Source organism: Rhinolophus hipposideros, assembly GCF_964194185.1.
Source record: "Rhinolophus hipposideros genome assembly, chromosome: 15".
Lineage (NCBI taxonomy): Eukaryota > Metazoa > Chordata > Mammalia > Chiroptera > Rhinolophidae > Rhinolophus > Rhinolophus hipposideros.
Window position 1 is genome coordinate 10648377 of NC_138061.1, and position 22288 is coordinate 10670664.

The 22288-nt window shown below is 38.9% G+C and overlaps 1 protein-coding gene across 6 annotated transcripts in view; it reads left to right on the forward strand.

The window, feature by feature from the left end:
- FAM204A (family with sequence similarity 204 member A) overlaps window positions 1-20578 on the forward strand; it is a 29956-nt gene extending 9378 nt beyond the window's left edge. For 3 of the 6 annotated variants that reach the window (XM_081074281.1, XM_081074282.1, XM_081074283.1), the window contains exons 6-9: window positions 7989-8078; window positions 19072-19173; window positions 19354-19460; window positions 19724-20578. In XM_081074281.1, coding sequence (XP_080930407.1) covers window positions 7989-8078; window positions 19072-19173; window positions 19354-19460; window positions 19724-19775 — 351 coding nt within the window. In that variant the 3' untranslated portion in view covers window positions 19776-20578. The remainder of the gene's footprint in view (window positions 1-7988; window positions 8079-19071; window positions 19174-19353; window positions 19461-19723) is intronic. The other 3 variants (XM_081074284.1, XM_081074286.1, XM_081074285.1) reach the window with 1 other exon arrangement.
- The last annotated feature ends 1710 nt before the right edge of the window (window positions 20579-22288 follow it).

The following is a 22288-nucleotide window of genomic DNA, read 5'->3' on the forward strand; positions in this document are numbered from 1 at the left end:
TAGTGAAGTTAAAGCCATGAAATTAAATTTTTAGCTCTTCAAAAAAGTAGAAATTTTGAGAGTATTTTTACAATCTATCTGTATTATAACTATTATTACCCTATATATGAAATTGTATCTTCTTGATATTGGCCTGATATGGCTAACTATTGTCTAAAATTTGTAATTTGTATAGAGTAACATGAATAAAGGATTTCTCATGCAAAATCTTTTGACAACTCAGTTTTAGGAACTAGTGTTCTGTTTCACATTATATATTTGATGTCTCCTAGAAGAAAATTGTAAGTCAAACACCATTTTAAAAATGAGATTTCTGTTTAAGGCTTAAGGGAAGACCACTGTAAATTTTTCTGTTATCACCCATTGATCTGTTTTATGTTTGGATTTTGTTATGGGTAGACATTCCTCTATATGAATGACATCTGGTTAAGAAAGTTATGGCAGTCTTTTTAACAAGGATGTTGGGCAGGCTTATATCTGCCCAGGATTTTGCCAGCACTTAATATTCTATAAATAAATGTAAACATAAAAGAAAAGGGAGTATTTAGTGAAACCAGAATATTTCATTTTCTTTTAGTAGTTCAGCATAATCGCATGCCGAGGGTTCACACTCATTCTTCGGTTTGGGATCACTGTTTTACAGGCAGCCCTTTTACTGTCATGCTAAAGTCTCTACTGTAAATCAAACAGAGTTTATAGACATTAAAGAAGGTCCACAGTGCAGGCATCAAGATGGAATTAAGAATAAATATAAATGCATCAGGTGATAGCTACTACTCAAGAAACCCAGACAGGATACTGGACAGACTAACATAGATTTTTAGTTCATTATTTTATTTCTCTAGAGCAGAGACTGATATGTTACCGTATCTTAGAGGGTCTTTTTATTCTGTAGTCACCTGACCCTCAAGAATGGTAAAACAAAACAAACTTCTTAATCTTGTATCTATCATGCAGTTTTTGCTTTTTGTTTGTTAACTTTTTTGTGGGGGGGAACACCGCCAAGCTAAAACTTGCTCAACCAAGGATGTGCATTTACCACACTTCTGTCACCTGTTTCCGTGACAAGGCAGAGAGGCTTGTGCTTTTAAGTGCAATCTTCCTAAGATCCAAAGCTGTTTTAAAGTGTTCTTTGTATTAAATACAACTGTAATTGTGTTTCTGGCAGCGGTTCTGGGACTTAATAATAATTCTGTAATCATGACATAATTATTTTGAATCTGGGAATTTCTTTAGAATAAATTTCACTCATTAATTTATTATAAATGTTTCAAGTATTCTTTAGTTGAACCAATTTGATTACTCAGCAGTCATTATTGAAGTAGTTTTATGTATGCTTAATGGATACTTTTTGGCATGAAAAAGCAGGGGTACTTTTAATTTTTGGAGTAATTGCACAATGTCTTTAATAATTTTTTTTTAGTTTGTGAGAGGAAATTGCTATTGTATAGTGTAGCTTTTTTTCAAACTTTTTTTTTTTAGCAGAATGCTTTTTCCAACCAGAATCTTACATGGAACTTCAGTACACAGATCAGATAAAAGGCTGGCTGCCTTGAGTGGGCAGGGAGGAGGAGGGGAGGATTGTGGAGGGGGTGGAGTGGGGGTGAGGTTGCCGTGGTACCATGTTACTCTGGTATCAATTAAAAAATGGTCTCTCCTGATCCCTATGACTCCTGTGGGGTGGGTAGGTAGGGCCAGTATTATTTAAAAATATAGATGAAGAAACTGAAGCCCAGCATGATTTGTCTAAGAAAACAAACAGAAGGTAAGAGATGAAATCAGACTTTAACTCAGATCATTTGGTACCAAATCTAGAGTTTTCTGAAGTAAAACCCAACTTTGTTTTTACTTACCTGACTCACATAATTTTAAGTGGATAGAATCTGTATATAAAGGTAACAACACTAATTCTTAGCACCCCATCCCCCCTTTCTTTATGGAGAGATTACCTAATTTTTTTTTCTAGATATTTAGGTCTAATCAGAGTACAGCAAACTTTAGTGGATAATTCACTTGTGTATTAAGCTTTAAAAATTGAATACATACCCAAATAAACAAATGCTTAGTAGCAAAATTTCTGTAGAACTATATTATGGTAGTTTGACGTAAAGAGCGTTAATCCCATATTGAAAGATATTCTACATATGCACATATGGAAGGTTGATCCTTTGTGTTAAGCCTAATGTTAAAGCCATACATTTCTTAGATATTTGTAGTGCCGTCGTCTTGGCAGCTGCAGCAGAACTGTTAATTAGGGGTTACTTATTGCCTCATGGGAACTTGTTAGATGCTGGCCTTAGATGATTCTCCACCTGTGGCTAAATTGTCATCCCTAATTATGTCTGTGTTAAGATATATCTTAACCTAAATTCTGATTCCCGCCAAACGCATCTGAAAGGCACATGAAGGCCCTGAAGAGTATGAGCAGTGCTTCTGTGCCTCCTGCACTCCGTGGGTGAGAGATGTCCTAGATCATGCCAATAAAGGTCACTCTAGGTCAAACTTAAACCTTTTCTAATCTTGTTTTCTGAGGCTTCTTGCTGACTCAAAGTTGAATTCTTGGGTCTTGTGCTTTGGTCTGAGCCCCTGACGAACTCTGATGAGGTCTGTAGCCATAGAGAGCTACGCCTTCTCTTTATTTTAATAGTGTCCTGATATTTAGATATAATAGCATGCACAAGTTACTTATTGAATGACTGCTATACTCGATCGTAAAAGCTTTGCCTGGTATTTTAAGTATATTTTGTTTGACCCTCATCGTAACCTAGCAGAGAGTGTGGTATTCTTCTCATTTCACAGGTGAGATCATTATAACCTATAGCGGTTTAGGAACTCACCCAGGGTTGCTTGGCTAGTAAATAGAGGAGCTGAAATATGAACCCAGGTCTGACCTTAGCAGCCATGCTCTTTGTAAACTGCTGTTAACCTTTGGTGTTACGGTGATGGAAATGTTTTCCCTGAAAGTGGTTTTGTACCAATGTAAGCATTTGGAGTGTTAATATCTTCTTACAGAAGCAGAAAGATTGGATATGCAAATGGAACTGGAAATTTTTCAGAGCCAAAAAGAACTATATTTTACTTAATTGCTAAAAAAGAAAAGGGAAGGAAGAAACAGTTATATCTAGTGAAACTTCATGAAATTAAAACAAAAAACACTTTTAAAAGCTGAAAACAAAGTTGGACATACAAGTGGAATTCTAGGATTTTATTTTTAGGAGAGAATTTTGGTCAGCCAAGTCAATACTCTGATTTTCTTTAAGAAACTGACACTTAGAAATTAAGTACCTCATTTACCCAGAGCCGTGACCACATTTCCTGACTTCTAGTCCCTTTCTGTCTCCTGTATTATGCATCTCCCTTAGAGGCGGCTCCGAATGGCTGGGGGATGGGAAGTTAGTTGACAATGAAGAGATACGTTTATAATTTTAGTTGACTTATTTTTAAGTGAAAATTATACTTCTAAGCTCAGCAGTTCATACACATTTCAAAAAATAAAGGAATGTTCTTGTTTTCCCCGTTGTGACATTAACTTGTAAACCGAGGCTCCAAGGTAGCCAAAGGGAAGGAAGTTAGCAAGTTGATGCAGCAAAATGACCGATAAGCCGACTGCTGGTGTGTTCACAGGCATTGGCGGTAAAAATAGGGTGGATTCCATTTTGCTCCTGACCTGTGATGATTTGAGGTTCTGGAGTGAATGCAGCACCCAGATCTGATGGAAGCTCAGGAAGCCTAGATAATCGGAGGGAGACAGCCCGAGCTGTGATGTAGAATAAGCAGAACAGGCTCAAAAATGGATACTGTTAGCGATCAGGCCGCTGAGATGAAAGGCTGGAGCAGATTAGGTCAGCGCCCAGGTAGCCTGCGGCCCCGGGATTTGAGGTCCAGGGAAAATTGACGTTTGATACTAGTGTTTTGTTTTCACGTATCTCAGTGGCATTTGAGGAGATACCTAATATTCTATGCAGGAAGGAGAGGCGGTTGGTTTAACATTTCTTAAGTGAAATGCTTTATTTCTACTATAACAATAAATACTAAGTAAAAAGCTCCAGGTGCAGGTACGGTACTGTGCTGAGATCTAGGTGCGCAGCAGGATGGGGAAGGTATTCCCCATGCCCTCGAGGAAGGCATAATCTAGTAGTGGGAAGAGTTACAGATAAGTGCGTTAAACCACGGGGCTATTAGTACCCTAATGTTACTGTATGGAATTCTCTAGAGAACTTGTGAAAGCAGTGGATATGTTTAAACATTCCCCCTTTGGGTGGGGTTCCTTCTAGTACAACGACCCATGGTTTATTGCACTGAATATTATTAACTCAGTTACTCAGGCTGAGTGAGCGCCTCCTGTCCGAGAGAAACTGGCCTAGATGCCGGGACACCCCAAGCTGCTAAGCCACGAGGTGCCCTTCGTGAGCATAGGACCCAAGAAGGCAAACACACAGCTCACTGCAGTGTGTCAGGTCGGCAAGTCCTGAAGAGAGGCGGGGAGCACAGCAACAGCACACAGGAGCAGTTAGGCACTGGGCCTGGGGTGAGGAGTGGCAGGGTCAGCAGGTATATAGGGAGGAGGGCACCTGCAGAGGTAATGAGCTTTGACGTGACATGACACTTACAAGGATGATCAAGGTTTTTCAGGTGGAAACAGCACAGGCAAAGGGATGTTAAGAGAATGGTAGATGTGGCCAGAGACGAGGGAGGAACAGCATTGCCCAAAATGGGGCTGAGAAAGCATTTGGGGGCCCTCTTGTGAAGGGATTGGGATGCTATCCAAAAGGAGTAAAGAAGTGATACTGTTTTTAAGATGGGTGACGACACAGTATCGCTTTAGAAAGACAGGAGACCAAGTTGGAGATGGTTATAATCTTTCAAACAAGAGATGATAAGGCCCTGAAGAAGCACAGAAGGGAGAAATGAGACACTACAGACACAGAGTTAAGGTAAGAGCGGGGGGTCGCAGGCTTTGAAGGTAACAGGATTCTGTCAGGGGTGAGGGCCTGACTGGGTGGTCAGCGCCGAAGGAGAAGCAGGCGATATGAAGGCCTTTGGTGAGGAGGTAAGTAGCAAGCCGCCGGGGGTGTGGAGCTTGACACAGGTGAGAGGTCAGGTGTTCGGAATTATTTAGAGATACGAAGCAGCTTATAAGAATTAATTGAAGCCCTGGGATTGAGTTACTAGGCGAGTGAAGAGCGAGAAGAAAAGGGGGCCAGTCACAGAAGCTGGAGGACTGCTGTAGTAAAGGGGCAACAAGAGCTGAGGGGCTTCACAAGAGACTAAAGATAGATATTTGGGGAGATAGTTTTAAGAATGAGGATGTAGTTAACATAAAAAAATCAAGTGGAAGGAGGACAAATGGTGTCACCAGTGACTGTGGGCGGAGCAGTTTCAGAAGAATGATGAGGACAAAAGGAATAGAAGATTGAAAGAGAGACGACATCGTGGCATCTGATACAGTGATTTAGAAGAGAGACGAAGTACTATTAGGTGCGGGCAAAAGTAATTGCAGTTTTTAAAAGGTTAAAAACAATTGCCAAAACTGCAATTACTTTTGGACCGACCTAGTAACATAAGAATAAATCAGTTTGAGGAAAAACGGCTGAGTCATTCCATCTAGCCCCTGGTCCAGAATGGGGACGACACGCTTGTTTGTAGGACGAGAGAAAGATGAAAAGAGGAAAAGGTTTAAAGAGCAGGGTTCTAATAGCATGTAAGCAGGTGGGATAAGTGCAGGTGGTGAGATTCGTCTTGCCGAGGGAGGTGATACTTTTTTGGAGGCAATAGTGATGGAGGAACAGAATAAATGAAGATAACTCCTCTTGAGGTGGATGAGAGGAAGATTATAGAAAAGAGATACATAGCCTTAGGTCTTCTCTTCCTTCCCTTCCCCCACCTCGGCCTCCCACGAAGTAGCGGGTAGTTATAATCTGCTGAAAAGGAAGGATGTAGGGTTGAGGGTATTTGGAAAAATAGCAAAAACATGTAACAGTTTTTAGAGGAATGTGGGAACTTTCAAAGGAAGAATTGAGAGCCCACCCAGGTGAGTTTGAAAAACAGCTTTTAGTAAAGCCATTGAATTGCTTGATTTTTGTCTGACATTGCTGAGGTAACTGGACGTTAATGTAGTAGAAAGAAATGCTTGGGAATAGTCCAAACAAGATACGATGTGGAGGAAATGGAAGGTATTGCGTAGGGCAGTGGTCTCAAACTTCAGCAGCATAGAATCAGTGGATTACTGAGCTCCACCCCCAGAGTTTCTGATTCAGAGAATTTGCATTTCGAACAAGTTCCCAGGCAATGCTGCTGCTGCTGGTCCAGGCTCACGCTTTGAGAACTCCTAGCTTAGAGTCCAGTTAGAAAAGGTTCATGATGGGTTGCAGGCCAGAGAGGGAGGATGAGAGAATCCAAGAAGGGACCAAAGGATTGTGGTAATAAATATGGTGGTGCCAGGGTATGTATGGGGTTCCAAATGAAGACAAGGCAGGTTCACTGGCTACAAAGACTTGGGATAAGTGGGAGGACTGAAACTTGTGTCTAGAGAGAATTCCAGATTGTAAAGCTTTGGGAGTGGAGTTTTCAGGTGATGGCGATTACACGGCCTAGACCAAGCCTACTCAAACTATTGGTCTTCCAAGAGATAAGGCACTCGTGCCCGAATGGAACTTGGTGTACTACTTCCTTCTTTGAAGAGGTCTTGTTCTCATCCCTTACCGCTAAAAAAGTCAGCTGAACAAAACTGGGTAGGCGTGTAGTTGATTTGCATTCTGGCACAAGCTCTGTTCATGCACTGGCACTATTTGCAAACCAAAATAGGTACACAGACCACACTTGGAGTGGCAGTGTCTTAGCCTATAGGCTACCGAGGTGGGATGAGTTAGAGGTCACTGAAGATGAAGGATGTTGGAAACGTTAGTCCAGGGTGTTGTTTGGGACCGTCTGGAGAAGAGTTCTGCAGATATACAAGAAAGGGAAATTTCTGGAGACTGATAGATGGTCACAGGACCAGAATAAGAAAAGGGCAGTAGAGCCATGTGTCCCAGGGTCAGAGACTCCGAGAGTCCCTTGAATGAAGGTTCTCAAGCTACCATTGGGACAAGGAAAAGAAGTTTATCATCTTCTCAGGTCCTTAGGAGGAAGTAATAGTACTTTGTTAAAAAATTTATTTTTCAGTGACAGTTGATATACTACAATATTATATTAGTTTCAGGTGTACAACATAGTGATTAGACAATTATGTACCATATGAAGTGATCACCCTGGCAAGTGTAGTACCCATCTGACACCATACATAGTTATTACAGTCAGTGTTATTGACTGTATTCCCTATGCTGTACTTTACATCCATGACTTTTTATAACAGGGAATAACTTTCATCCCATGTTTAATATTCAATTTAGTACCAATAATCAAAGACTGGAAGAGGGTGTTGAATGAAGGTCTCAATATATAGGAATGGGCAGTAGAGAAAAGAGACAAGGGGAAATCATTGAGAATACAGGCTCTGAGCAAACCTTGATTCATGGACCTTACCACTTACCGACTCTATGACCTTGACCAAGTTAGTGAGTCTAAGTCTCTGTTTTCTTCCCTCCAGACAGGATAACAATACGATTTCATAGAGGATCAGTGAGCTTTTTATAGTACTAACTAAGCCTAGGGTCTATCATAATAAGCGTGCCATAATTTCCATTATTATCAACATTATTGTTGTTATTAAGAGAAAGCATAGGCCTTGGAGTCACAGAAATCCGGATTAGCAGCTCTTTTTCTTAGTTCAGGAAGTTACGTGACCTTGGATAAGCCATGTAGTGTCTCTGAGGTACCTTCTCCTTGTCTGTAAATGGGAGTGGTACCAACTACCGTATAGGGTCGTCCTGAGAAGCAGATGGTCTGAGTGCAGAGCGTCTTTGGTGTAGTCCTGAGACATAGTCTTTGCTAGCAAATGCTTGTGTGCCTTTGTTTCCTGCCTTTAAGTTTTAGGTTTTGTTTCTTTCCAGTCAGGCCTTGAAAAGAGGATAGACCAGGCTGTGGAAGAGTGGAATATTGAGAAAGCTGAGGAACTCAGTAACCAGCTCGCTACCCGGGAGGTAAGTCCAACTGATGTCACATTTTCTGTATTTCCAAATTTTCTAAAATGAATGTCCATTGTTTTTATAATCACAAGTAAGTTCAATATTCAGATATTTGATCTAAGATTTTCCTTTCCATCCAATTTCTTCCCTCTTATTCTTCCATTTATTTTGAAGTGCTATGTTTTATTTTTGTCTTTAATGTTTTAAAATGATGCTGTTTTTAAATTATTAAGTCTAAAACTTATGGTGGAAATAACCCATGATTAATATCCCACCCTAGATTTCACCTAATACAGAGAGTTTTTTGCCAGTTATGATTAAAAGGCTAGCTTTCTTTTTCTGTTTGCATCTTTAACTCAGTTTAACTCTCCCTGAGGGCACAGTGTGTTCTAATGTCACATCTCAACATTTTTCTAACCCTTACTCCCCCAAATGCTTTCTTACTTCATATTCTGCACATTTCCCTCATTCCCAGTCCTAAAGAATGCTCATTCTTTTTTTTAAAAAAACCTGTAATCTGTAGTATAAAACTAATGGCTATATTGTATATTCTTTTTCCAAGTACACAAGGCTTCTAGAAGATTCCTACTTGCCCCTTCTGGGGGGACTATTCCTCCAGTTGGGAATCGCTGCTAGGTGTCACTAGGCAGAGTCACACAGAGTAAAGAGCTCACATTGGCATATGTTTTGTTGTTGTTTTGTGATTCCTTTTTCTAGGGGAAAAAAGCTCTATTCTAGCTTTCATTTTTAGCATATCTCTACCTTCTTCATTTCATTCTTAAGCTAACTACTCTGTGGTGTTTGATTACCTAGAAAACATCATTAGTCATGTGTGTAAACTGTTGGCCACGTGTACTATTCTTTCTTCCTCACCTTCAGGTGAGCATGTTTTTTGACTGAGACCAGTGATGAAATTACTATTTCAGTAAATTCTTCTGTGGAAATACTGTTTCACGCTTTCATGTCAGATGTCAAAAAAATCTCCCGTTGATGGCTGTTTGTTTTCTGATTTTGGCTGTTGGCCGTAAGTGTCTTGCGAGGTTTATATTTTTAAGTAGGGGAAGAAACGAGGCTTAGAGAGGGACTCAGAAATTATTTTTTTCCCTTCAACTTAAGCTATGCACTGGGAAGCGATGGGGTCACCAGTGGCCCTCATCTACCAGCAGTTGCGTGTTAACTCCCACCATGGCTGCTTCGACGGCGTTCCCTTCTCAGCGTTCCTCTCTCTGCCCTTTGAAGCTGCTCGTGAGAACGTGCAGACGTAGTTACGCCTTGGAGGCCTCAGAAACGTGTGTTTCCTTTGAGGGTATTAGGTTTCTGTTTTTGTGTTTTGTTTTGTCATACTGCTATTTTAGAAATGGGAATTGTATAATACTGGCTAGGTATTTTCCATTTTAAGGGTCCTTATTTTCTGTCACAGTTTATGACAAATGAGATTGCTTTAGAAATACATATTTTCGGCACTTGTAAGGCTAGTAAACATTTTTCTCAAGTGTTCTTTTTACTTCCATACAAATGTAATGCTTTGTTCTAGTACAATAGATTAAATTTATTTAGTATGGGGTTAAAGAATTCTGATTAAAAGAAAAACAATAATTTGGGCCCTATTCTTGTCTTTGTGTAAGTGGAAACACATCTGGAAAGTGTTTGCTGTTCAGACACAGACATTGGAAAGATACTGATGCCATGTTAATTAAGCACCCGTGAAGAATAACTAAAGCAATCAAGATGGAATTCTTGAATAAATAGTTTAGTTTGAGATTTAATTTTTTCATATTTATCCCTTTGGTGTCAGTCACCGCGGAGATGAGAGATGGGATTTTGAGGAGTAATTGTGAGTTTGGGGCAGAAACCCTGTGTGAATTAAATGTATATGTGCGTGGTAGGTGTCCTTTTGGAAATCAGGTATATTGGTTTTTCCTCAGTACTGTTTCCTTTTTCTCAAGGAGCAGTGACTGGGACCAGCTGATAAAGCCTTTGCTCAGAGGCACAGATCCCAGAGTTCTTAAAGCCTTTTCTAACCATAATAAGTGAAACTAATTTTTGATGTTTAGCATTTGTAAGCCCTGGAAACCAATCGGGCAGCATCAGTATTGAGAAAAACGAAGCCAAAAGTAGAACCATGTTTTGAGCAGGGGCCTTGAAAACAGTTCTTCAAAAAAAAAAAAAACCACCAAGAAAAGGTGTGCCAGAATAAGGCTGTCAGTACACGGTTGTCGTGACACAGCAAGTGCGTCAGAATCACATTCCAGAATCATGTTCCCTTAAATTAACGATGACATTAGGATGCGTATCATCTGGTTTGCGGGGTGGGGCTCAAGTTCACGTGCTTGAAGCCTACATTGTGCCATGGTCTTTGGTTTTGTCGTGTAGTCAGTCATGTGCTTGCTTTTGGACTGTCCCGCCTGTTGTTTTAATACTTCTTTGGTGCTCATTGTGGAGGAGAGAGGAAGTGAAAAAATATACTTAGGTGTGTGTCATACTAATGAAACTGTTAAAAAAAAAGTTGTTTTTTAAAAAATATTACACACACACACACACACACACACACACACACACCCCAAGTACTCGAGCATATCTGTAGCTTGTTAACCTCAGGCCTGAACTGGAAGTACATTCCATTCATTGACAGTGGTGCTTTGAAAGTTTTATCATCTGGTACTGGTCTTTTTTGACACATTATCTTTGTTATAATCCAGATCATACCAATTTCTAGAAATCAGTAGAAGCAACTGTTTTAAAATGACGTGCTAAAGCCTAGATTTAATTAAGTAGTCAGCACTTAGGTTGAATCTCACATTTTGGAAAGAGAATTTTTTTCCCAGACATCTTCGTATTAGCCTGCTGTAGATAAAAACCAACTTGGTTTGTCAGCAATTTCTACCAACAAATGAGTCACACCTACATTAACGACTGGATATACTGTTCAGGAGAATTTTAGTGATGGCTGGGCCGTGTCAGGGCTGAAATGAATGGGAAAAGAGGTTGCCTCTGAATTTTGTTGGAGCTTTGTGTGGCTTATGCCCTTAAAGATTACTTTTTTTGCAAGTGACTCAAATAGGATGGTCTTGGCACAGCAGCTAAACTGAATTCCTTGAAAACACAGTGTTGTAACATTATAGTCATTTTGTGTAACCTAGAAAGAATAGACATTATTTTTTACAATTTGCAAGTTATCAATTTTCTCATCTGAGATATTTTATTTATAAACTGTTTTCATCTTTGCTGAGGCCAACCACCTTCAATTTGGAGTAATGATATAAAATGTTTTCTATTTTAAAGCTCTTTTCTTGAGTTGATGAGTGCAGACCAAAGGCAGTGATTTCTGCCTTTCATGCTGTTAATAATGTTGAAATAATAATAGTCTGTTAATACTTAAATAACAAAGGTAGGAATGTCCTTTTTAAAAAACGAATGTTTGAATTGATTGAGTTATAGGCTGTCCTCGCTGAATAAGTGCTGTCTAAATTCGGTCAGATTATTAATTTGTAGCATAAACTTTGTTTTTAGAGCTATTTCCTAGAAAATCTGAAGGTGTTCTCATTGAAAAGGGGTATGTGTACATTTGAGGACATAGTTTCTGCATTGTATGTTCACATCTAAGAAGTGGTCCTTTCCCAGAAATGCTTTGGATGCTACAGCACTTCCTCTTGCATTTACAATTTTTCCAGTAAGTTCATTGTTACACTTTAGTTTCTCTCAGAGGATTCTGGCTACAACTTACCCTTTTTATTTTGGCTATCAGTTTTATGTTGATGTATATGCTATGTTGTCTTGATGGAATAAGGGCTTGAATCACCTGCTCCTCCAGAACCCTTTCCAAATAATGCAGGTTTGACAGGTTTACGTATCAGAGTACCTGGAGCATTATCACATCTAGAGTTGAATTGAAACATTTACATTTTTGAAATAGAGATGCTACCAAAATTAGTAAGTTTAAAATTACTTCTCATCAGTGCTGTTTTCAAAGCTCGAATATTTTAGGAAAAGCGTTTCATCACATACAAAAGAAGCTGAATTGAAAGGCGTATTACAGTGAAGGAAGTCATGTGGTTCTCATTCCTTCATTCTATAATCCAGAGAGCAGAATTATTTTCTTCCGATTTTTTTGAATACTTTCCTTGGATAGAAATATCTTAACAACCATGTTTTCAACGTAGAACAATTCATTCAGATATGAACCTGAACATATATTCCAATTAATTATTAGAAGAATGTAGCACTGGAACCTGTGACCCTATGAAGAATGACTACTTTTCATTTTCTTAATTATTGTGCTTTCTAGATGCTGAAGATTGGGTAAACTAAGTAAAAATGCATTAAATATTGTTTATTTATATTAAGAATTTAAAATTAAATATCTCCATTTCAGCATTTTATTGTTATAGAAAGAGTATTTTGGGAATCTAGTACAGGGGTGTATATGAAGAATACATCATTTCATACAAGGTCACCTAATACCTGTAAACTCTAGCAAAATATATTTTATGTCCTTCTTTGAAATCTTACTACTCCGCCTTCAATTCTTTACTTTTTCTTTATTTCTTTTTTCCTTTCCAGTTTGACAGTTGAGTTCAGGACCATTTTCTTTGTGGTATGTTTCACTGAGTAGCAGTAGGAAAGAATATAGGACCCTGCGGGGGAAATAAGCCCTCGCTCAGTAGGGTTTTTCTAGTCTGCAGCGTGGTCAGCTACCTGGGGAGGTTGGGTACACACTGCCACGCGAGGGGTGCGTGTGTCTGTTAAGGATCATCTCGAACTGACTCACTTTCATTAACTCGTCATTTCTTAGTGACTTTAATTTAAATGTTCCTCTGTGTATTACTTTGTAATCTGTGCATAGTCGGGGGTGAAGGGGGCTTTTAAATGGTGATTTTAATTCTTTGAAGCCTTGTTCTCCTTAGTTCTTAGAAGTCATTCCATTATTTCATATAGATGAACAATTAGCACAATGTATGGAAGATAAGCTCTTCCTATTGGGTAAGGGAAGGCCTCATCAAATTCCTTTGCAGCGAGGTTCAAGATACGTACATTCCCATAAAAAGCTGTGTGCAGCCTTGAAGTGGGAGCATTTAAACATGAGAAAAATAAAAATGATTCTGAATGATGGATTTTTCTCTTGGATTTTTAGGTGTGCTTACTTAGATCTCATTTCATTGAGGGTGTTTTCTTTTAACCTTTGGGCTACGAGTGTATGATCACCTAGAACAGTGTTCCTTATGCTCTCTTTTAATTATGTTTATCTGTGCTTTTAACAAACCTTAAAAAAAGATTTCAGATGGTACAAGTCTAATTAAAGAGACAGACAAAGCACAGTTTATACTGTAGATTTTTTCTGCAGTTCAATTAATCAGCATGTTTTCTCTTTTAATTAAAACCATTTTAGTAAATTAAAGCCCACAGCAAAACACATATATAATTTGTTTGTAATTAGCTCTTAATTGGTGGTAGTTGAAGCTTAGCACCCTTGGTTTCTTTCTTCATGATTGCCATTTTATTAGCAGCCAGTCATTAATTAATCTTTTTCTAATTAGCTTATAAAACTGTTGATGGCACATTATTGTAAATGTGATTTTAAGTTCAAAGCTTGTTAATAAGCTTTCTTACTTAGAAGAACAGAGATAAAGAAATTGCTGAAAACAGTACTACAGTTCTTTAAAAAAAAAAACTGTCTTTCTTATGGGGACTGTGTAAAGCATCTAACAGCTTATGGTTAGTTTTTTAATGCTTTTTTTCCGTTATGAATGGAAAAAGTTGCTTGAATATAAATGTCTGTATCCAGGGATAATTTCAACAGTATAACATCTTTTCTCCTTCCTTTGGAATACTGTAATCTACATATAATTTGAAGCCTTGATAGTCATCATTAAAACAGGTGTTTATATATATAAACTATTGCACTATGAAATCAAAGTTGATTATATTGAATCAAAGTACATCTTCTCACACCTCATAGACCAAATACATTTTTTAAATAAATTGCAAGGTGAATCATGTATACATATGCTATATACATGTATGATATTTGTATATAAGTAGATCTTTATGTGTTTTAAAAACAGGATTTATTTGGTTATACTTTGAAATAAAAAGCATTTGGGTTTAAATGGTATGAAGTTGTAAGTCTAAAAATAAATAACAGGTGTTTGTTTAGTTGTACATACACGTAGATATAGGTGGTACACAAACATGCAAACTTGTGCATGCACATTTTATGCTATTTTCCTGTAATGGAGAGAAAATTATTTAAAGTCAGAGTTTAAGGGACTGGCTATGACATAGCTTATTTGCTGTCATCAGAGCTCAGCATCTCAGGTATGACCATGGCGAGAAAGGAACCAGTCCAAATGTAGATATCCTGAATTTACCAAAGCACATACCATATTAAGCTGTGGTTTGAGTGAAACACATTAGCCATGTCATAGGCTTTATTGAAATAAACTACCAATTTTATAAAACTCTTTAACTGCGTGGTGTTCTGAGCTGTTTATCATTATTAGTGTAAAGTTTTGAAAGTTATAAGAAATAAAGCATTATCAGTCATTGGAAGTACTTTTTTTTTTCTTATTTGCTTTTTGAACTTTGCATGTTGTTTCAACTTTAGCTATTTCTTTGCTTGTTTTTAAGAAGGCATTTTATGATGCCATGGAAGAGACACTAGAAAGGGATAGCTGACAAGGAAAAAATTAAAAATTGGATAAAAAGTAAATGAATAATGTCATATTACCAAAAAGATGAGAGGCTAATTTGTGCCGACTTTTTGCTAATTTTGTTCAAGCCTCAAAATGAGGAGCTGTCACCCGTTCTGTGTAGCACTGATGACAGTGCCAATGATCCATGAAATAAGCTGCCGCTGGCTTTGTTCTGATAAGAATGAACAAATCTGCACAATGTTCGGCTCCCAGAATCTCATTTTCATACTTGCATGCAGGCTAAAAGAAATAAGCTGTTTGCAGGCTTGATTAATCAGACATTGGAGGGGTTTTTGTCTCTTTGATCTCTTTCGTCTCCTAGGTAACTTGCTTGACATTAATGTTGAGCTTGAGTAAAGACAATCAGGAATTGTCGACCAAACTGATATAAAAATTAAAGACCTTAACACTTTAAGTACTCCAGTAATGGTTCCGCTTTACTTCAGAAAACATCTGTTTTCATTTAATTAAAGAACAAAAGAGAATGGCATAAATATTTTTCATAGAGACCTATTATTCCATAAAAAGTTAAAGTATGATAATTGGTATTTTTAAATAAGTGCCTTGAAAGTATTCAAAAGGGAGGAAAACTTCATAAATCTGTTACAAGCTAGTAATTTTGAGGTGAGTAAAATATTTTATGAAATGGATAAGAAGTTTACAGTTGGGCTAGATTAAGCTCTTTGAATCAGATGCTTCAAAATCATTATCAGCAAACTTCAGAATGGCAAGGCTTAGCAAGAAAAACTAACTTCATTTTGCAAGTTTGTCTTTTAAAAATCTCTACTATATTACAAGATGTGCCATTATATCTATTTTACAACCCAGTATGATTTACACATGCTAAACCTGTAAAATTGAAAGGAATTAAAAAAATGTCGCCAAGCGTTTGCTTGAGGTTATGCAGACGCTTTTACAAACCTTCCAAGTGGCTGTAAAGATGAACGCCTCCAGGGTCCAGCCAGGGCCCTGCTTTTCCAACCAGCTAAAGCCCTTATCTTAAATCCAAGCAAAGTACCATTAATCTTTCTGAAAGACCTTTTATGGCTTTTAATATATCCCAAATTAGAACATTTTACACCCTTGGTTCCTGAAATATGGTGATAAAAAGCCTTTAGAGCTTAATTTTCCTTACCGCTTGCTCTGACCAATTTGCAGTTTCTGTGATAATGTTTAGACACCTTAATTAAAATGCAGCAAAATATTGGATGTTCTATATGGAAAATGCTGATACTTTGGCTACACATACAGGAAATTCTGTATATATTTTTAGTCATTTAAAAAAATTTCTTCCCACATTGTGTTGCTGTAGTTATCTGATGACCCGAAACAGTTTTTTAATATAAAAACCATTGACCAAGCTTTTGTGATGTTTACTTGGGCATGAAGATGCAGTTTTCTTTTTACAGAAGTGAAGGGGGATTCCTTTTGGCTTATGTTATTTGTTTGTAATACTGAAACATGGCAGGATATTCTTTTATCTTCTGGAACTCAGGTTAGTCATCTTGCCTGGGAAAATGTGTTTCAACTATCTCTTCCATAGAAGATCTTATTATCCTTTCACATTTCCTAATATTTCTACTTTTTAATTCTCCACAGGAATAAGTGAAACATTTATTTTAAGTATATGAAGGACACAAAATTGATAGGACTTTTCATCATCATTACAAGCTGAAAAGATTCTTTCTGTAAAATACGTAGGTGAGACTTGTTTAACGTTTATCAGTTGAAGGCAAAATACGGATAGAAAATACACTTTTTACATGAATGGGTCTGTTTGAAAGTATTGTCTATGTACCCAGTTATTATACTTGTTTAGCGCACAAAATGATGGAGCCCTCTCATGTCAATGCGTGTTTCTACATTATAATAAATTATTTTTAACAAGTTTATTTTATGTCTTCTGGAACATATGCTCTAACTCTTTACTGGGATGCTAATTGTGCTGGATTTGGCCTTAACATTGCTAGAAAACTAAAAGCTACTGCATTCTTAGAGCACATGACCTTGATGGGATAAAGAGATCATTTAAATTAAGTGACCACGTGCCCAGACACGGTGAGATGCTCTTGGGCTTGTCCATCCCGAATCCAGAAAACCCATCTTGGGAAATTTCAACAAGATAAAAATGTAAGATACATCTGAATTTACAACAGTTTGAGAAAATAACTTTGTCACATGGTTAATGGTACCTGGCAACAATGTTTCAGGTCATATTTGTTTCATACCCAAATTAGCTGGAGTGGATCTTTTGTTGGAGAGTTGACTTGGCAAAATGTGCCTTTGATATATGATATACGGGAATATCGTTAAGTAGAAGAAGACAGAGTTCTGTGTTTTACCTTTTGGAAGTGGGGACAGGGAAGTGACTCTTCTGCACAAATATGGAGAGACACAGAGTACATCTTAATTAAACCCAGGCAGCAAGCCGCGTTTTGTACAGCAGACAGTTTGTTAGGTGCTGCCATTGTCTCCTGGTAAGTACCCCACAGCACCCCATGTCTCCAGCCTCCTTGTGGTTAGGTAGAACTGTGTGAGAACTTGTGATTAGAGGGCTGTCAGCAGAAATGCTGTGTGTCACTGCTGGACTGAAGCGTGAGGAGCCAGGGTGAGACCCTCCAGCTGTCTCTCCTGCCACAGTGAACTTGGAAACCACATGTTGAGATGCCGGTGCCGTAAGGTGGAGGAGAGCCCAGGCAATCTACAGTTGACTTGAAGTGAACCGGGAAATAAAAGTTCAGCCAACGAGATTTGGGGATGTGTTTGGTGCTGCTGTTTTGACTAGACTTACCTGACAGGTGCTGACCTGATAGTTTTTCCGTGACTAGGAAGTCCGTCCCGCCGATACGTCACACCACGGCATCCTTCTAGAGGTAATTTTCTCTTTGGAGGATGATGCTATTGCCCTTGGAGCCCTAGCCTTTTTTAAGTTGACTTAGAGGAATTTTGATGAGATAAAGAGCTGGAAGTGAAGAGCACCAAGAGAACAAGGCCTGTCTGGGTAAGGTGTCACGGGCAGCCTCTTCCCCCAGCCCCACGATTTGGACATGAGCCCTTTTGTCCGGTGCTGCATCTCCAGTGCCTAGAACCGCGCCTGGCGAAAGGATGCATTTGTGCCCCTCCAGGATTTGTTGAATGACTGTTATCCTCGTGAAAAAAGATGTGATGGTCACAGCAGTAGTGCTGCTGGTCCTGGTTTGGGTTTGGAGAAGACCCCGACGCTGGTCTGCTTTCTCACGTCACAACTGAGCTTCCTTTCTTCACTGGCTGGCCTGTCGGTGTTCAGGACAATTCAGCACCCTGATTGGACTGTCGTTCTCTTCCATTCTTTATAGATCCTCTTTCCTGGACTGAAAACTCCGATCTATTTTTGCTCTCATTTACAAACCTCTGTTGTATTTGATTACCACGCGTTTGTTTCATCCTAAAGGAAGCTATTCTCCAAGATTAGCTGGAAGAAACATAAAGCCTGCCAAGCCTCACTTTCCTAAACCAGGTTCTCTTCTTGCACGTGTGCTGTCAACTGCCTGCCGTGCCCCTCCTTGGCAAGCAGGTCCCTAAAACGTGGGCTTTAATGTGTTGACTTGAAGTGGCTTCCAGGTCCTTCCCTGATACGCATTAGGCTGAGTACAGGGATAGAAAAGGCAAACTCTAGAAAGAGATTTTCAGCCTTTGTCATTTAACCTGGCTTCTTAATAGATACTTTTGAACCACCCATATAAATGGGCCTTTCTAAAATCAGAGCCCACTGAAAGCAAATCACCTCCCTGTCCTCTAGACACTTGCCGAGGAACAGCCCTGCAGTGTGGTAACTGCAGGTTACAGCATGGAGGTTCATGGGCTGGAGGGCTAGAGACAAAGACTTGTAGGTAGAGTTAGACATGACTTTGGGGGTGGGAGACGAGGAGGCTTTGTTTTCATTGGACCTGATAGGACTGGCAGATGGGTGTAAGGAGCATGGACAGAGGGGCCAGCTGAGGGAAGACCCAGGTACGTTGGTCCTGGTGCCAGCCTCTTCACCTCTTAGCACCCCCGGTATTGTTTTGCTTTGTTTTTTTTTTTTTATCAGTGAATTAAAAGCTCTTGCCCATCATACAAAGTGCATTTATGAAGTAGTAATTAGCTTTCCCATGTTTTATTAATCACATCTCTTAATGCCAATCAGAGCTTTTGATCAGCATGCGATAACTGGTGTGACCATACTGAGTTGCTGTAATTCTAGCCCAGAGCAAAGAAATTTGATGTCTCTGTCAGTCTGTGCAGTCTTATCGGGTAAATTCCTGTGAGGCCTACTGACATGCTGCAATAACCTGCAGGTCTCTGTCACAACCTTTGTGGACCCTGGAGGGGCCGCAGTTTGGGAAGGATTTCTTTTCCTCCAGGAGACTGGGACAACTAGGGCAAAGGCCCTGTGGGAGGTAAGGGAAATACGGGTCACATCTCCGTGTTCACTATACTTGGGTTGTTCGAGGGGCCTGAGCATAAGGATTTCTCATTTCTAGACATAGCTTTCTTACCCACAAGTTCTCAAGTGTTTGTGTTCTTATGTTAGCTGGAATTTTATTTTCACTTTGTTTTTTCTACTTTCAAATTCTTAGCTTGGTGTAAAAATTGCCAAAGCGATTGCCTGCCACAACTTTGTAAAAGCCAAAAAGGAAGCTGAAAATTCACAGGTTGCTCGAAAAAAGAAGAAACTTGCATGGGGGTATGTTTAAAACTTTTCGTAGTGATTCTACTAACTTCATAGAAATTACAGAAATCCTGTGACAGTTTGTGAATCCCGCTTGTGTGAATTGTTATTCATTTGTATCTGTGCTGAATGTTTATCAGATGATAAATGAGACTTTTTTTCATCCTGTTTGATCTTTTAATCAATGGAGTATGTGAAAAAATTTTAAGTCTTTTTACTGTGGCACTTAGTAAAAGTATTGTAGAAATAAGTTGAGATTTTTATGTTCTTCGTTTTAGATTTGAAGCAAAGAAGAGATGGGAAACCAAAAGCAACATGGGATATATGTAACTTGCCAGAGTTCTTCAAGACATTGTATCTTTACTTAAGCTTTTCCTTGAGTCTTCAATTGCTCAATTTACTGAAAAGGTTTTCCTGCTTATGTTAGATAATATTTCAGGAAATTGATAGAAGTAGAAAAAAGAAGCATAAAATTTGGGAGTTGATTATCAAATAAATCTTTTCAAGCTTTTTCTAACGAGTTCATCCTATTGAAGTGAATGAAATTGAGTGTTCTGTTGTTTGTATAAGGAATCTAAGCATACATACAGGGGAAAAAAGATAGACATTTACTTATTTATTTATGTAGACCTACAGTATAAAATCAATTTTACTTTTCATCCATTTGCTGTAGCATAGCCAATGAGCTCCTTGTACTTTCTTATCTGTACTCAGTGTAACTGCACTTATCCTGGAATTGTGGTTTTAAGATTGGCATTTGTTTATAATGGATTAGTCATAAGTGCAAGAAAATTTCAATTGATAGTATCTTTACAAATGAGTTTATCTTACTGTTATAAAAGTAATTGTTGGTTCTTTATTGGGCGCAGTAGAGTTGATACCTCACAGTCACATAATAAAAGCAGTTGATTAATTTTTGTGTACCTTCCGATAAAATATTACAAGTTTTAAAAAGGACAGAATGTAGTATTTGGAGGATGATTTAAATTCAGCTCTGCCTGGAAATGCCTTCCTAAATATTTCTCTCAGCCATGTAATTCTTTAAATTATGAGATGATTCTTAGAAGAGAAAGTGGTGTAATTATATTAGAATGTTATAACTCAAGACAATATAACTTTGAACCTTCTAAGAATGCGGTTTGATTGTTTTTACTCCACTTCCCCATTACTCCTTAAAAGATGGAATGAATTAAGGAGGATAAAAAGAGGACTGCCATGGGAAGTAGTTTTCATTAAGTGTGTGTGTCATAGTCCGAACTAGAAGGGGCTGTGGGAAATCATATAACCAGCTGGTCAGAAGACCACGGCCGGAGGCTTTCGTTTTTTAGCAGGCCTTTGGTAATTTGGCGTCTCCCTACTTGGTGCTCAATAGAGGTAAAGAACTACTTCTCATGGTTTTCATCAGTTCGCCTTCCTTCTTAACTTTCATGACAGGTCTTCTAGCTACCTGGTGGGAACTTCTGCTGGGTTGATAATATCAATTCAGGAACATAGAAAACGTGTCATTATAATTCTATTATTATTTTGTTATTTCTAGATTTATAGTAGTAACAAAATTTTACTAATCTGTAGTGGCATATTTCATGTTTTATCTATGTTCTGAAATAAGTGAATAAGTTGCTGTTTAAGGGAACAAAAATCATATCTTGTTTTCACTTCGTTGAGAAAAGCCAGTATAGAGAAAGCAAGATTTTAGGAGATTGAGAATCTACTATGGAATTAATCATGAAAAGGTGTCCAGACCAAATATCGGAAAATCTTCTATTAGGTTGGTGCAAAAGTAATTTCAGTTTAGGGCGGCCGATGTCTCAGCTGGTTAGAGCACGAGCTCTGAACAACAGGGTTGCCGGTTCGATTCCCACATGGGCCAGTGAGCTGTGCCCTCCATAACTAGACTGAAGACAACGAGCTGCCGCTGAGCTGCCAGAGGGGTGGCCGGATGGCTCAGTTGGTTAGAGCGCGAGCTCTCAACAACAACGTTGCCGGTTCAGTTCCCACATGGGATGGTGGGCTGTGTCCCCTGCATCTAAGATTGAAAACGGTGACTGGACTTGGAGCTGAGCTGCGCCCTTCACAACTAGAATGAAAGACAACTACTTGGAGCTGATGGGCCCTGGAGAAACACATTGTTCCCCAATATTCCCAAATAAAATAAAATAAAAGATAATAATAATTGCGGTTTAAAAGGTTAAAATTAATTGCAGAAATCGCAATAACTTTTGCACCACCCCTAATTTATGTTTTAATATTCCCTGTTGCATTTTGTAAATGACAATCATATACTGCTTACCTATATCTCATTTAAAAATCCTAACAGGTGAGTACAGACTTACAGTATAGGAACACTTCCTCTAAAAAAATCCACCACACGATCCCATGGTTTTGTCTGAAACATTAGAAGTGTTATCTTGAGCTGGTGGGTAGTGTAGAGTTCTCACATTAGGCCCCAAGACGGCATGTCCCTCAACTTATACTCATTTTTCTTTTCCCGAATCCACTTTCTTAGAGCATTTCATGACCCCTCCAGGCACGCTTCCCCACTCTGCTCATGCTGAGTGGCCTCCAGAGAGTCTCAGATCTGGGAGCCTCGGACCCGAAGTCCAGCCACAGAAGCCCTTCTTCAGCCTGCCCCTGTGCCAGCCACTGCCCACTCTGCCCTACTGTTCCATGTAGATGGGAGCGTTTTAACTGAGTGGAAGGCACTGTGGCACAAGGAAATGTCGCAGGGGCTCATATGATAAGGGGGCTACATCCCACGAATGGGGTCTGAGTTGTGACAAGTTCCAAAACATGGTACAGCGGAAGGTGGGGGGTGCAGGGGATTTCAGGGAGAGGAAGAGCCC